Source organism: Gasterosteus aculeatus, chromosome 15 (assembly GCF_964276395.1).
Source record: "Gasterosteus aculeatus chromosome 15, fGasAcu3.hap1.1, whole genome shotgun sequence".
In the NCBI taxonomy this organism is placed as follows: Eukaryota; Metazoa; Chordata; class Actinopteri; order Perciformes; family Gasterosteidae; genus Gasterosteus; species Gasterosteus aculeatus.
This window is the reverse complement of record NC_135703.1, coordinates 10,302,270-10,316,247: the sequence shown is the minus strand read 5'-3', so window position 1 is coordinate 10,316,247 and position 13,978 is coordinate 10,302,270. Positions and strand designations below refer to the sequence as shown.

Sequence of the window (13,978 nt, the reverse complement as noted above, 5' to 3'; positions counted from 1 at the left end):
AATCATTAACTTTGGTTGAAAAGTATTTCCTCAATATAATAAACTTCAGCATTTGTTTACAAGATTGTCACACAATAAACAAATTTGATGTTATAAAAAGGGATTTTTATGACATCACCATCAGGCTCTTATGATGGGGCATTTTACACTTTCTGAAAGTTTAGATATGTACTGTATTATATACCTTTTTTGGAAAGTGAAAATAAGATATGCTGTAATAGCAGCCATACTGACAACTCTCTGAGCCCTGTGCTACTTTGAGGTACCAAGCAGAAGACTTGAAGATTAGCCAAGAGCATGTCACTCTGTATTCAGTGCAGAAACCAGAGAGAGGACACCCAACTTTCACTGAGGAATGTGTCTCTTTGGCTTTGACCTTTAAACGGCCACTGGTGCTCAACACAGATAAATGTGCCATATTGGAAAGAACGAAGGGCTTTCAGACCATTTGTATTGAGTGACAACTTAAATGCAAATCCGGCATGGGGACATTCCATATATGTGCCCGTTATTGATTTAGGTACAAAACCTCGCCTGCATCAGGCAAAGTACTTTGCCTCAGGGGTTTTCTTTTTATAATGTGAAATTCCCAAAGGAAATCAATATTTTGTTGTAGATTTTGACAATATCTCACAAGGCCGATCTCCACAGGGGTCCTGTGTAGGAGGGGAATGATCCTGCCTGTTATTCAATCTCAGCAGCAGAAGCTAAAGTAAGAAGTCACCACAGGACTGTTGGAGGAGCCTCCACGTGTTTATGATTCTAATCCCAGTGCTGGCATGAAACTTCCACTCCAGAATCCTTGCCCTAGCTGTGATAGTTTGTTAACACACAACAAAGTAAGATGACAATTCCCTATTTTGGCACCACGGCAGACGCATGTTGAAAGTCCACCTGTCCCTCTTGATATTAACAGTTCTGTTCTCCGTGGACGGACTTAACTAAGCTCCGGTCAAATCTTTTTATCATTATTGTACTACTTGGGAAAAAAGGATGCTTAAAGCGGACCACGGCCTTCCATTCTTACATAAGAACGAAACAAAGAGTCACGCAACGAAGGGTTATGGCTCGGGGTCGGGTGACAGCAGCATATGATTCATGGCTCGCTGTGCCCTTTTGTCTTGTCCTCCTTGTGGTAGGACCATCCACTGCTCTTAGCCAATGTTATTTCACAGCCTTCAGAGGTTGCTCCCTGTCTGTTCCCAGCAATGTCATATCCTATGTCTTGTTCTTTACTCAGTACAGAAATAAAGAAAGAAATATGGCATCTGTCACAACAGAAGACGTTCTCTTTTCTTCATTGTTTTGATGTCATAAACATAAAAAAGTATCAGCATTGCTTTTGGTTCATCTGTAAAAGTTTCGGTCCTGGATAAATTCATTGCCTTGACTTTTGTTATATAAAAACGGTGATCACCAGACCATTGGCTGGTGTTTGAGGTATGTGTTCAGAAAGAAGAAGAGAAATACGCGAAGGAGAATTAAATCAAAGCATCCTTGATAACCTTTGATATTATACCTGGGCTCAAGTATTTATTTTCTGTCAGATCTTCTTTTTGACCAAATAGTGCGTGTTGGCAGTTATAGATTTGTTCACAGGACATTGGCAAAATGTTAGCATTTCGTTTGTGCTCATATGTTTATAAAATTTCATTTCATAGACATATTAGCACATAAGCATGATAAAGCCATTCATTTTAATCATTTCAGAATGTTCCGTATACAGACACAGCATGTTACGTGGCCACCACTTCAATAATGTCTATGCAGCTCATTATAAATATGGAAATTATGCCGATTTTTATAGACCATATAGGATTTTTTAACGTTCTATAACAGGATATATAATTATAACATATAATTTGCAGTATAGATTTTATGCAGGCATTATGTGAAGGTATATCGGCAAAATATAATTTGTTTCCCTATAGCGACACCAAAAGCAGGCATTTGTTTATGAAAATATGTGCTTACGGGTTTATTAAAGTGAATTAAGTGGTAGACAAACTGTACTAAAATGCGTATGTTTGGTCTAAAGCAGTGACTTCCTCCTCTTAGTTCACACACATCTGAAATGTGGGTGAGTGGAGTCAAACAGCTGCTGACACCAGCTGTGTGGCACAAGAGGTCACATTTTGTACTGTGGGGCTTCATGTCAGTCTAAACTCCTTTATGCGCAGGAGACCTTACAAGTCACACAAAAAACGTGGATATTCATTTATTTAGGTCATCAGACTCTTGTTTGGTTAATCGGATACATATGTGATTAAGTTGGCTCCATTTTTTTAACATCTATATCGAGTTTACTGATGATGGCTTGTGTGCTTAATTCAATTGGATATTTCATCAAGTTTGGCTTCGATAAAGCTGGGCTATTTTATATTATACTGAGACCAGACATTTAAAAAAAAACTTTTGTAAGTATAATATTGTCTGGATCTATAGGTGAAAGATCAAAGGGAAATCTGTGGCTGTCCTGAATTGGCGCCATGGCACCGATGTCCGCGCGGGGGTCTATCGGCCATGCCCTTCATGGAGTGCGTGTTGTCAGTGGGGCAACGGGCTACCAAATATGGAAACGTCTCTGGCTATAAATTGGTCCGGCGTGACAGTTTGATACCCCCGGTTTACACATTACCAAGACCCGGCGATCGGTGCTGATCTGGTGAGTAGGCTTGTGCATGACTTACAGAAGATTTACAACAAAACTATCGATACCACAAATGACCGTGACTTGCACCTTTGCTTTGCAAAATATATCTTACTAAAACTCATCACCTGTAAACATCGGCAGCAGTTCATCAGCTTCGTTTTGCAGATTAAAACTAACCAAAACTTTACTAACTTTACAGCTTTACAGCCCTAGTGAGTTATCATACTTACCCTTGAACGTCGTAATTATATAATATCAGCATCAGCCACAACTGTCATTTGGCTTCGTTGTGTCCGATATGGAAATTACTCATAGCAAACAAACCGATGATTCTGTTAGCGCATCTAACAGTGCCACTGTGTGGGTGTGTGAACGCACCGCCGTGTGTGTTACAGAGCTGACATAATGTGTGACGACGAAGAGACTACCGCCCTGGTGTGTGATAACGGCTCCGGCCTGGTGAAAGCCGGGTTCGCCGGGGATGACGCACCTCGCGCCGTCTTCCCTTCCATTGTTGGTCGCCCCCGTCACCAGGTAAAATAAACTACTCAATGGAGTCAACAAAAGCTCAATGATCATCACTTAGTTTTTTACATCACACAACCAGAGTAGGTGTGCAGTGCGTAATTGCGCACCAATAGTAAGCATTCTCTTTCCAGCTGTTAACTTATAGGGAAACTGGTCACTAATTATTCTGAAGAAAGTTCTATTCTGCGTGGCCTGGTCGTTATGACACTCTGTGATGGTAGAAGTTCTCCACCACATCACATAGTTCCACTGTGCGTTATCAGGGCGTCATGGTTGGCATGGGACAGAAGGACTCCTACGTCGGTGACGAGGCACAGAGCAAAAGAGGCATCCTGACCCTGAAGTACCCCATCGAGCACGGCATCATCACCAACTGGGACGACATGGAGAAGATCTGGCACCACACCTTCTATAACGAGCTGCGTGTGGCGCCAGAGGAGCACCCCACCCTGCTGACGGAGGCCCCCCTCAACCCAAAGGCCAACCGAGAGAAAATGACTCAAATCATGTTCGAGACTTTCAATGTACCTGCCATGTACGTGGCTATCCAGGCCGTCCTGTCCTTGTACGCCTCTGGACGTACCACAGGTACACAAATGAGGGGTTGATGCGATTTTTTTTTCAGTGATTTAATTCATAGAACTAAATGTTCACTTATGCTTATTTAGGTATTGTGCTGGACTCTGGTGACGGTGTGACACATAACGTGCCCATCTATGAGGGTTACGCTCTTCCTCACGCCATTATGCGTCTGGATTTGGCCGGTCGTGACCTCACAGATTACCTCATGAAGATCCTAACTGAGCGTGGATACTCTTTCGTCACAACCGGTAGGTGGACTATTCATTCATACTTTGCTAGTATCATTTAACAATACTTTATGTTCAATGTATCATTACTTCAATTCATTGACACCACAACCCAAAATATCCAAACATTCAAAAAAGAAATAAATGTTACAGTGGTGCCTGCTCATTAGAAGAGTTGAGTGCCCCTCCCTGAGCCCAAAAAACAGAAGAAAGAAGAAACAAATCAAATAAAAGATAATATTAAATTATAAAAACATGACAAAATGTATGTTTTTTTCATTATGGAATGTGGACAGTATTATTTGTAAAATATGATACAGAACGTGCTATGACACGCAGATCTTCATGCTCCTTTTGGCTGAAAGAAAGCACTTTAGCTAATTGCTGATTATATATAAATATATAATTGCCTGTGAGGGTGACACAAATACGATTGTTAAACTTTAATTTACAACTATTTTCTGTGTTGCAATTAATGTTGAACACTGAACTACAAATTTGTATCGCATTTTTGATACCTTCACGGTTTTGCATTAAGTGATTGTGGAATGTTTACTGAAATTGATTGGATAGTCTTTGAAAATTGTCCACCAGCTGCCACTGAATGTTACTGTTGTTCCATTCCTTTAACCCCATGTTAAAGCTGGTTGACGGAAATGTACTTTTCTTTTGGAGAAAGTACTTATAATTGAAAAAAGAATTTGAAAATACTTTCCCGCACGTGTTATAATCCACCCATATAGTGTTTTCCTTCCTCTGTTACACACGTTACTTAAGCTTTTTTGGTCACTTTTTTGTGAATATACATTTACATTTACTGACTTGATTTATAATTCCCTTCCAGCTGAGCGCGAGATCGTGCGTGACATCAAGGAAAAGTTGTGCTACGTGGCTCTGGACTTTGAGAATGAGATGGCCACCGCAGCCTCCTCGTCTTCCCTGGAGAAGAGCTACGAATTGCCCGACGGTCAGGTCATCACCATTGGCAACGAGCGTTTCCGCTGCCCGGAGACTCTCTTCCAGCCCTCATTTGTTGGTGCGTAAAGACGCGCGCATGACATCGAAGACTTATATATAAATATCATTTTAACTTAATTTCAAGTTTGCTCCAAGTGTGGAATAATAATGTTCCTTGTAAACAAATACCTTTCCTGTGAGACATGTGTCTAATGTTATTCTACATAATAAGGATATTATTGTATTAAAACAAAAAAGAAACGACAATCCAGCATAATGAGAAAATCATTTTAAAACAGTATGGAAGTAATGTCGAAATTTAAAAAGTTGCACCAGACAATCGACCCTCGAGGTTACACATCTGGTAAATAGACATAAGTGATCCAACCAGGGGTTTGTTGTTCACATCCACTCCGCGGGGCGCTCCGTGGCGGAGCTGTCCATTTCAGCACCTGTTACGACAGCTGACGACGGATCCGACGTGCGTCGGGGCGTAAATGCCACTAAACTCTGCGCCGCGTTTCCCCCCAGGCATGGAATCTGCTGGCATTCACGAAACCACCTACAACAGCATCATGAAGTGTGACATCGACATCCGTAAGGACCTGTACGCCAATAACGTCATGTCCGGCGGAACCACCATGTACCCTGGTATCGCCGACCGCATGCAGAAGGAGATCACTGCTCTTGCTCCCAGCACCATGAAGATTAAGGTGACCGAGGGCTCTCTGAATATGAATGTGACATTTCCCCGCAGCAGATTCCAGTTTCCAAGATTAACGCCTGTGCTTGTGTTTAGATTATTGCCCCCCCTGAGAGGAAGTACTCGGTGTGGATCGGCGGATCCATCCTCGCCTCTCTGTCCACCTTCCAGCAGATGTGGATCAGCAAGCAAGAGTACGACGAGGCTGGACCCTCCATCGTCCACCGGAAGTGTTTCTAAGCGCCAGACGACCCCCCCCCCCCCCCCTCACCTCCAGTCACCTTTTTGTGATAACAACCCAATGTGTGGCTCCAGAGCTACTTTGTGTGTTGTCGTCAAATGCTTTGTTTACATTGAAGTGCATTTATATGTGGCCATGTACAGGTTTATAAATAAACGTGTGTCTATTTATTTAAGTCTCATCCGTATGGGGAGGGGGTTGAAGAGGCGGTTTAGGATCTATAAAAATCCCTCCGTCTCTCGAAAGCAGTGAGGCTATGTCCTTCTGTCACGTGATGGATGAGTAAAGGTTATTAAAGATTTGAATTAGAAAAGATTACAGTGAGCGGAGCGGATAAGCCACCTCAGGAGAAATTAACCGCACAATGTTTCATTGAGTAAAACACTGCTGTCACGTGATCAATAATCCCCAGTTTCCCAGATTAAACTAAATACTCTCATATATAGCTGTAAACCTACTGGATACATTTTATATGATTTTAATAATAGATGGAATATATGGCTATTTTATTTCATAAAAAATAAAAAAAAACGGATAAGGATAACGGATCAGAAATGCAATAAATAAAATAACAAATGTATGTTAATACGACAGACCGATATAGACAGAGAGACTTGCATTCTAATAATTATGATCAAACCACACAATAGCCTATATTAGTGCAATGCAGCGTTCTAAATTGATCAAATATCAGAGAGCTACAGGGCGGGGTCACATATTTTGCTTCTATTTTTAAACCTCCACTCACACACAAAGAGAGAGAGAGAGAGAGAGAGAGAGAGAGAGAGAGAGAGAGAGAGAGAGAGAGAGAGAGAGAGAGAGAGAGAGAGAGAGAGAGAAGCAGACAGGCAAGCAGGCAGGCGGCGATTTGCAACTCGGATGGTACTTTCACTCACTGTTTGCAGAACATCATCTTTGCCCGAGGTAAAAACAACAGCTCCACCAGCCGGGCCAGCAGCCTGCACAATGGGGAGGGGTTGTTCTTGCAAGCAACGCAGTCCGCTCCCAGACAGAAGATTGTCTCCATTTATTAAGTTGCATACCCCATATGTTTTGGATATAATCACAAGCTTTTGTTAAAATATTGTGGTAGTGCACATATATTGGCCTGGTTGCACTTATTTTTCAAATCTGCATTACACTAATCAAAAGACGGAGATCACCATGACCCTGTACCCGGAATGATCAATATCGCTATAGTGCACATGTGGTTCTGCAGCTCAGTGAGTCGAGTGTGATAACAAACGCCCAGGGTTGGGGGTTTGATTCTCATTTGGAGCTATCCATGGGAAAATGCGTAAAATGGAGAAGACGTAAACACTGTGGAGGCAATCGTACACAACTGCATGCACTGATTTTTAAACTGTACATATAAAACTGAAATACTGAAAATCAGAAGTCCTGGTGCTCCTGGCTGCGCTCCACCAACCTGTCTGCACGTACGTGACGCATGGGAGGGGGGGAGACTACTTAAAGGCGGATTAACGCTGGCAAGACATTAAATCCAACCTCCCTCCATCCAGACGCAGCGCGCAGCCCATCAACCTGACCTGAAGATCGAAAATAGGAGGGCTTATAGTAATCAGCCCTTCGGACTCCCATGACAAGAGTGTGGCAACGTCGCCGGAGCGCTCGGAACACACAGCAGGACGCATACTGGCGCTGCGCGCACAGCACAAAATCAACCAGATAGCGCGCAGAGAGACGAAGAAAAAACCGGGGACGGCAGCAGCATCCCGTGACGGATGCATTTTTTGAGCTAAAACCGGACGCTCTGGAGACAGAAAACCACGCGAGCCAGAGAGAAACAGGACGGGAAATAACGCGTTTTTTTTGGAGGGATTTGAAAAGAGTGCCGTTGTGCGCTAGTCTTCTCCGGATGCTCAGAAATGGGGGAATGGACTATACTAGAGAGGCTCCTGGAGGCTGCTGTCCAGCAGCACTCTACTATGATAGGAAGGTAAGATGATCAACAGAAACCAAGAACGACCGAAGAAACGCAGCAGCCTCCAGGATCGTCTTTAGCATGGTTCCCAGTCCCCCGTTTCTGTGTTGTGCCTCAAGGATCTCCTCTAGCATGGTGCCCAGTGCTTCGTGTCTGTGTTGTGGATTTTTCTCTCTTCTTTCACAGATTTTCCCTTTTTTTCCTTCTTCAAACCGAGCCAGCTAAGTAAACGAGTTGACAGCTGTCCTTTCAGAAGATTGGATGGTGTTGCGACCCGCATAAACCAAACTAAAATTCACGGCATTTAATGTTTTCAGCCTTCCACTTATCCCTTCGATGTTTGGTGTTGGTGAGTTTGTGTGGTGGTTGTGCACTCACGGGTGGCAGAAAGATATTGAGAGAGAGTCGGCGTTGTTACCTCTCTCGGTTGACAAAGCTCACACATTTACACAATTAAAGCAATGGCAATTGTTTACGTGTCATTTCATTCCAGCCGTTTAATCAGAAAGCTCACACCAAACAGACACGATACGCGCATATTAACAAGAATACAGTAAAAAAAGAAGAAAACACGCACACACACACACTCACTCTTCTCAAGAGCGTCCTGTTTCAGCACTGGACAGCTCCCCAAATTTCACACATCCCGAATTGGACTGTGAGCGCTGCAGCCATCGAGGCGGCGCACAACCGAACCACATTTGTATCAGTGATCACACATATATTTACACTTATTTTCACATTGTTTGTTTGTTTGTTTGCTTGCTTTTTAGGATCCTACTAACAGTGGTGGTCATCTTCCGGATTCTAATCGTAGCAATAGTTGGAGAGACTGTCTATGATGACGAGCAGACCATGTTTGTTTGTAACACCTTACAACCGGGCTGCAACCAGGCATGCTACGACAAGGCATTCCCCATTTCACACATTAGATATTGGGTTTTTCAAATCATCATGGTGTGCACCCCGAGCCTTTGTTTTATCACGTACTCGGTGCATCAATCGGCCAAGCAGAAGGAGCGGCGGTACTCAACAGTCTATCTGACGCTAGATAAGGATCAAGATTCACTGAAGCGAGACGAGAGCAAAAAGATAAAGAACACCATTGTTAACGGAGTACTTCAGAACACAGAGAACTCCACCAAAGAAGCCGAGCCGGACTGTTTAGAAGTCAAGGAGATCCCAAATTCGGCAATGAGAACTACAAAGTCCAAAATGAGGCGACAAGAGGGCATCTCCCGCTTTTACATCATCCAGGTGGTTTTCAGAAACGCGCTGGAGATCGGCTTCTTGGTGGGTCAGTACTTCTTGTACGGATTCAACGTCCCGTCGGTGTATGAATGTGATCGCTACCCCTGCATTAAAGATGTCGAGTGCTACGTCTCCAGACCTACGGAGAAGACCGTGTTCCTGGTCTTCATGTTCGCGGTCAGCGGCTTTTGCGTGGTGTTGAACCTGGCGGAACTCAATCATTTGGGCTGGAGGAAAATCAAAACCGCCGTGCGCGGTGTGCAGGCTCGGCGGAAGTCCATTTATGAGATCAGAAATAAGGACTTGCCGAGGATGAGTGTGCCTAATTTCGGCCGCACTCAGTCCAGTGACTCTGCTTATGTGTAACACATGGAAAAGAAGCAGCGAAAACATGTAAAAAAAACATAAACACAACCATGATGGACATGATGGACAGCTCGCACGCCTAATTCGCGTTATGACCTTAAGAGTGGGCAGATTTCTTTGATTTGTTGGTTGGTCTTTAAGGGACTTCATGGCAAGTGTGGGTTACACGTTTGTTGACTCATTTATTATTGCACTGATGCAACTTTTTAGTAACGTTTATACTCTGTAAGATGCTTAATGGACGTGTTCACACATTTACTCTTTGTGGGCTTGTTCTGCTGTACTTGAAGAGAGTAAATGCAAAAATTGCACTACGAGGTGAACACTTGAGGGCCTGACCTTATCCAAAATGTGCTACTGACCTGACGGTGTTTTTAAGACATTTTCTTTCTAACTGTTTTTGGCATCAATCTAATTAAATGGCATCATACACGGTGTTTAAAGGACAGTGCTATCATCCAGATTTATATTTGCATAGAATAAACATCCTTACTGGCTATACGGCCGATAGTTGAAATACATCATCGTAATTCATATTTTATGTTGCCTGTGTTGCACCACTGACCTTAACATATGTAACCATTCCATTGCTTTAGAGCTGACTTGCAAAACAATATCTGGTGAATTTGCTGCACATGCTAACGTCTGTGACTTCCTTAATTTATGACACACCAAAGCGCCCACTGCTTTTATTTGTGAAGTGTTTTTCTTGCTTTTGTGTAATCAAGTGCCATACGTGTATATAAACATGATATATATGTATACATATAAATATATTAATATATAATAATCATCATGAAAGCTGATACCCTGCTTGGATTATGCTAAATGCCTCCCAATTTTTTATTTGCTTTAAATGTATTTGTTGTGATTTAAATGAAAACAGAAAAAAAATTACAAGATATAGTTTTCTCCATTTTATTTTGCAAATGACTGGAAAAAGAAATGAAATGCTAGTCTCTTTTTATATTCAACAAGTAAATGTTTCTCCCTAATCACAGCTGATCAAAACTGAAAAATAGCACAAATTGACATTTTTATCAAAGAATGGGCAATAGGAATCTGCTCCGGTGCTACGGTTTTTCATAGTGGTTTCAATGTAACCAAAACCAACCAGAAAAAAGAAACATCATTTTTTTCTGTGGAAAATAAAAGTGGGATTCATGTACACCAGCATTGTGTGAGGTGCAGTACTTTTTGTCTGCTACTACTTGTGTTGCCTGACCTAACACACAGATATAGCCTACTGTATATATATATCCAGTGGAGGTTTTGCCTTGGTGCAGTGAAGATCTTAGCCACGCCCACTGACTCAAAAAAACTCCCCACTGCAGGACACACCTTGCACAGAACCTCATCCGTCTGCAATGTGCTGTACTGCTGATGCGGCTTCAATAAGACATATCAATTCTTATGATACATTACAGAGAAAGGATTTTTGTTTTCTCTGTGCATCAAGTCTATCCCTGCTCCCAGCCTTTATGATGGGCTATATTCTCAGTTTCTTACTATGAACTTAGTTTGGGACTCGCCTTGTACGCCGCAGTAATAAAGTCAATTATTATTTTGAATAATGACGGCGCTGCCCTTTCTTCAGCTCTGCTCATCCTTTTTCTCTCATTTGATAAAGGATGTAAGTAAGCAGCGTGAAGAGAGGGGAAGGTTGAGTATTCCTTGTGAAGGTCAGAACAAAAATAAAAGATGGAGCAAGGGGGAAAAAGAGAAAGCGCTTAAGAATATGCTCACACAAGGGTAAGATGCTGCTAATGAAATAAAGACACAGAGAGACAATATGAGATGTGTGATGCCGACCGTTGCAGGTGATATGGGAAGGTCTTTTCTCTTCATGATTCCCCTGCAAAACCGAGAGAAATTGAAGAGCACTTCCATCTCCAACTCAGCAAAGACCCGAGAATTCTCCCTCATGAAAGTCATGAAATTAACGGAAATTGAAAAATAAAAAAAAGACAGTTTGTCAACTTCAATCTGATGCAATGCGGTGCCTCATGCATATTGGTCTCCCTCTCTTTTCTCTGCATCTGTATTTTTTTTAAGAATCTAGCTTGTCCTTTATTTCCAACTACAAAACCTGTAAAACAGAAGGATACCTGACGGCATCACATAACTAAAAGGTAAATTATTCACCAGCCTCGACAAATAATAAAAAAATAAAGCACAATGCTTGCATTCAACTGTCATAGTGTTTGATTGATGAATTCAGCTTGCATTTAAACTCCAGCAAAGTGGCAAAATTGTTCAGGTATGTTCCAATGCAATTATCTATGCTGTCATGCATTTATGTCATACTCACCAGAGATTACAATCTACCTGTGAGCGCATTTTTTGTAGTCGTGACAGTCAGGTTACAGCCCACACAGAGGCTGGCAGATGGTATGTAAAATATGCACACTTTGGTATAGATCTGCGCATCTAAAATATTGCAAATGCAGTAATCTCAAGGTCCTACTGGCCTTATACCCATCCTGACAACTGCAAAAGAAGACATCCATGCTGCACATAAGCTATTTTAAGACTACAAGGCAAAAGGAACACCTCCAATTTCATGTGATTGCAGGTGCTAAGGGTGAAGGCAGCGATTGTTAGAGACGTATTTCCTCTCTTAATGTGAGTCTCCGAAAAAGAGACACCCTAATATCTCCCTGGATGTGTACTGTGTGGCTGGAAGGCACTTACATGACAAAGAAACTACTTTCATGAGCTATGTGCGCCACCTCATCATAACGCTATCCATCATTATTCAGGATTAAAAGATGATTTTTTATTAAAGTTATCATATGCTATACCCATCCATTTTGTGGATGTTTAATTGTCAAAAAAAAATTACAATTAAATGTCTTAACATGTGCACACACTTAATGCTTAACATAATATAACAGGGAAAATATTCCATAATTAAATGTAAGCACTAATAAGCAAAGTCTAATGTTTAACTATAATGTAATCAAATATTCTTAATTCATCAGGCAGTAAACAAACATTTTATTTTTTTATTTCTGCAGTATAAAAAGTCTTATTCTCCAGTATCATCATGATATAATATTATATTGGTGAATGTTCAAAAATGTTGAAGCGAATGGAATATTTGGCATTCAAATTTTGTGTCCTAACACAGCAATCCGTACACATTTCTATGCAACATGCAAACTCAACGATTTTACTTCTGTGGGGCCGGATAATACAAAAAGTGTTTTTCACTACACTAAATTCACTACAACCGACCAACTAAATGTAAGCAGAGGACAGTTATTTTGAAATGGAAATTCTAAAACATGTTTTTTCTTATGGCAGCCTCTGCTCAGTGTGGCAGTTAAAAAAATGTCACAGATTAAAGCAGAACTTTCACCTCAGAGTGAATCCTGAATTCCCTCTGCCACAAAATAAGCATGTCCTCCCAATTTCTCCTCTTTTACCAATCTAAAAAGAGAATGCTGGCTCCGGGGAGCAGAGCTTTAATTCTGCCTTTTGTGCAGATTAGTGCATGAAAGGGGGAGAGAAAACAGAAGAAAAACAGTGAATGTGGGTCTTCTTGATCCACTCAGCCAGAAGCAATGAAATTAGCCCGGTTACTGCAGCACATATGCATGGCATAGGATGGCATAGGCAGATATGGCAAACATGGCAGACATTGAAACAAAATATACTTGAGGTTTGCATCCATGTGGAGGCGGAAGAAATAACGCATTTCTACAGTGTGACCAAGTTTCTAACTTCTAAGTTTCTGTTTGCCAGCAACGCAAAAGCATCTGTTCTGGCTTTGAAGACGCTTTCTGTCTCTTCATCACTGCTGCTTCATAGAAGATCAGGGAAAACTTCTTTTTGTGATCTGTGCTTTGGGTGTTTTGTTATTTTAATGAAATGTTCACCGTACAAGGACAAAAGGACAGAGAACATTTGACGGAGTCTGTACAAAGGGATTTAGGTGGGTTTGGTTGGTGGTTGGGCCGTATTGGATCATAAAAAAGGATTTGGTTGAAAATAAGCACTGGAACTGTCAAAATATACCTGACCGACATGACAGCAGATTAATTTCTCATCCATTTTAAAAATGTGACCCCGGGATTAAAAACTTTACGGGATTATACACAGATTTGTCAACCGGAGGGTCGCAGTGGAACAGCCAGTGCACCTGGGTGAGGACACAATGCACCCAAACCCAAAAATCTGACACAACCATCCTCTCTTTAGCCAACCTGAAGGTCAGGTCCAGCTAGAATTAGTTTGGGTGAAGTTAGAACTTTGATAATTTTCTCCACATTCAGCATTTCTCCCTTATGAGCCTCCAGCATTTGGAGGCCAAACCCCTCTGAATGGTACAACGTTTCACCACAGTGCACCAACTTTCAAAAGTATTTTGTCACTAACGCAAAGCAGGCAAGGCAAAGCCAAAAGCAAACCCTACACACAGTTTCTTTTCCATTCTTGGATCTACTGCTTTACTGCCCGTTCCAACTCTCCATGCCCCATCGCCTCCTCCGCGTTCCCTAACAGCTTGTTACTACATAGA

At 41.8% G+C, this 13,978-nt stretch overlaps 2 protein-coding genes across 2 annotated transcripts; both read left to right on the top strand.

The window, feature by feature from the left end:
- Positions 1-2,527: 2,527 nt before the first annotated feature.
- On the top strand, positions 2,528-6,061 carry LOC120833408 (actin, alpha cardiac muscle 1). The gene is made up of 7 exons (XM_040200484.2): positions 2,528-2,665; positions 3,049-3,187; positions 3,445-3,769; positions 3,850-4,011; positions 4,835-5,026; positions 5,479-5,660; positions 5,747-6,061. The coding sequence occupies exons 2-7, from the start codon at positions 3,059-3,061 to the stop codon at positions 5,888-5,890; spliced, it is 1,134 nt and encodes a 377-aa protein (XP_040056418.1). The 5' UTR covers positions 2,528-2,665; positions 3,049-3,058; the 3' UTR covers positions 5,891-6,061.
- Positions 6,062-7,380: 1,319 nt separating this feature from the next.
- LOC120833214 (gap junction delta-2 protein) lies at positions 7,381-10,626 on the top strand. Its single transcript, XM_040200103.2, has 2 exons — positions 7,381-7,851; positions 8,610-10,626. The coding sequence occupies exons 1-2, from the start codon at positions 7,781-7,783 to the stop codon at positions 9,451-9,453; spliced, it is 915 nt and encodes a 304-aa protein (XP_040056037.1). The 5' UTR covers positions 7,381-7,780; the 3' UTR covers positions 9,454-10,626.
- The last annotated feature ends 3,352 nt before the right edge of the window (positions 10,627-13,978 follow it).

Coding starts and splice junctions, on each gene's coding strand:
- LOC120833408 (XM_040200484.2), top strand. CDS start 3,059: ATGTGTGACGACGAAGAGACTACCGCCCTGGTGTGTGATAACGGCTCC. Junction 3,188..3,444: donor TTGGTCGCCCCCGTCACCAG/GTAAAATAAACT, acceptor GTGCGTTATCAG/GGCGTCATGGTTGGCATGGG. Junction 3,770..3,849: donor CGCCTCTGGACGTACCACAG/GTACACAAATGA, acceptor ATGCTTATTTAG/GTATTGTGCTGGACTCTGGT.
- LOC120833214 (XM_040200103.2), top strand. CDS start 7,781: ATGGGGGAATGGACTATACTAGAGAGGCTCCTGGAGGCTGCTGTCCAG. Junction 7,852..8,609: donor CACTCTACTATGATAGGAAG/GTAAGATGATCA, acceptor CTTGCTTTTTAG/GATCCTACTAACAGTGGTGG.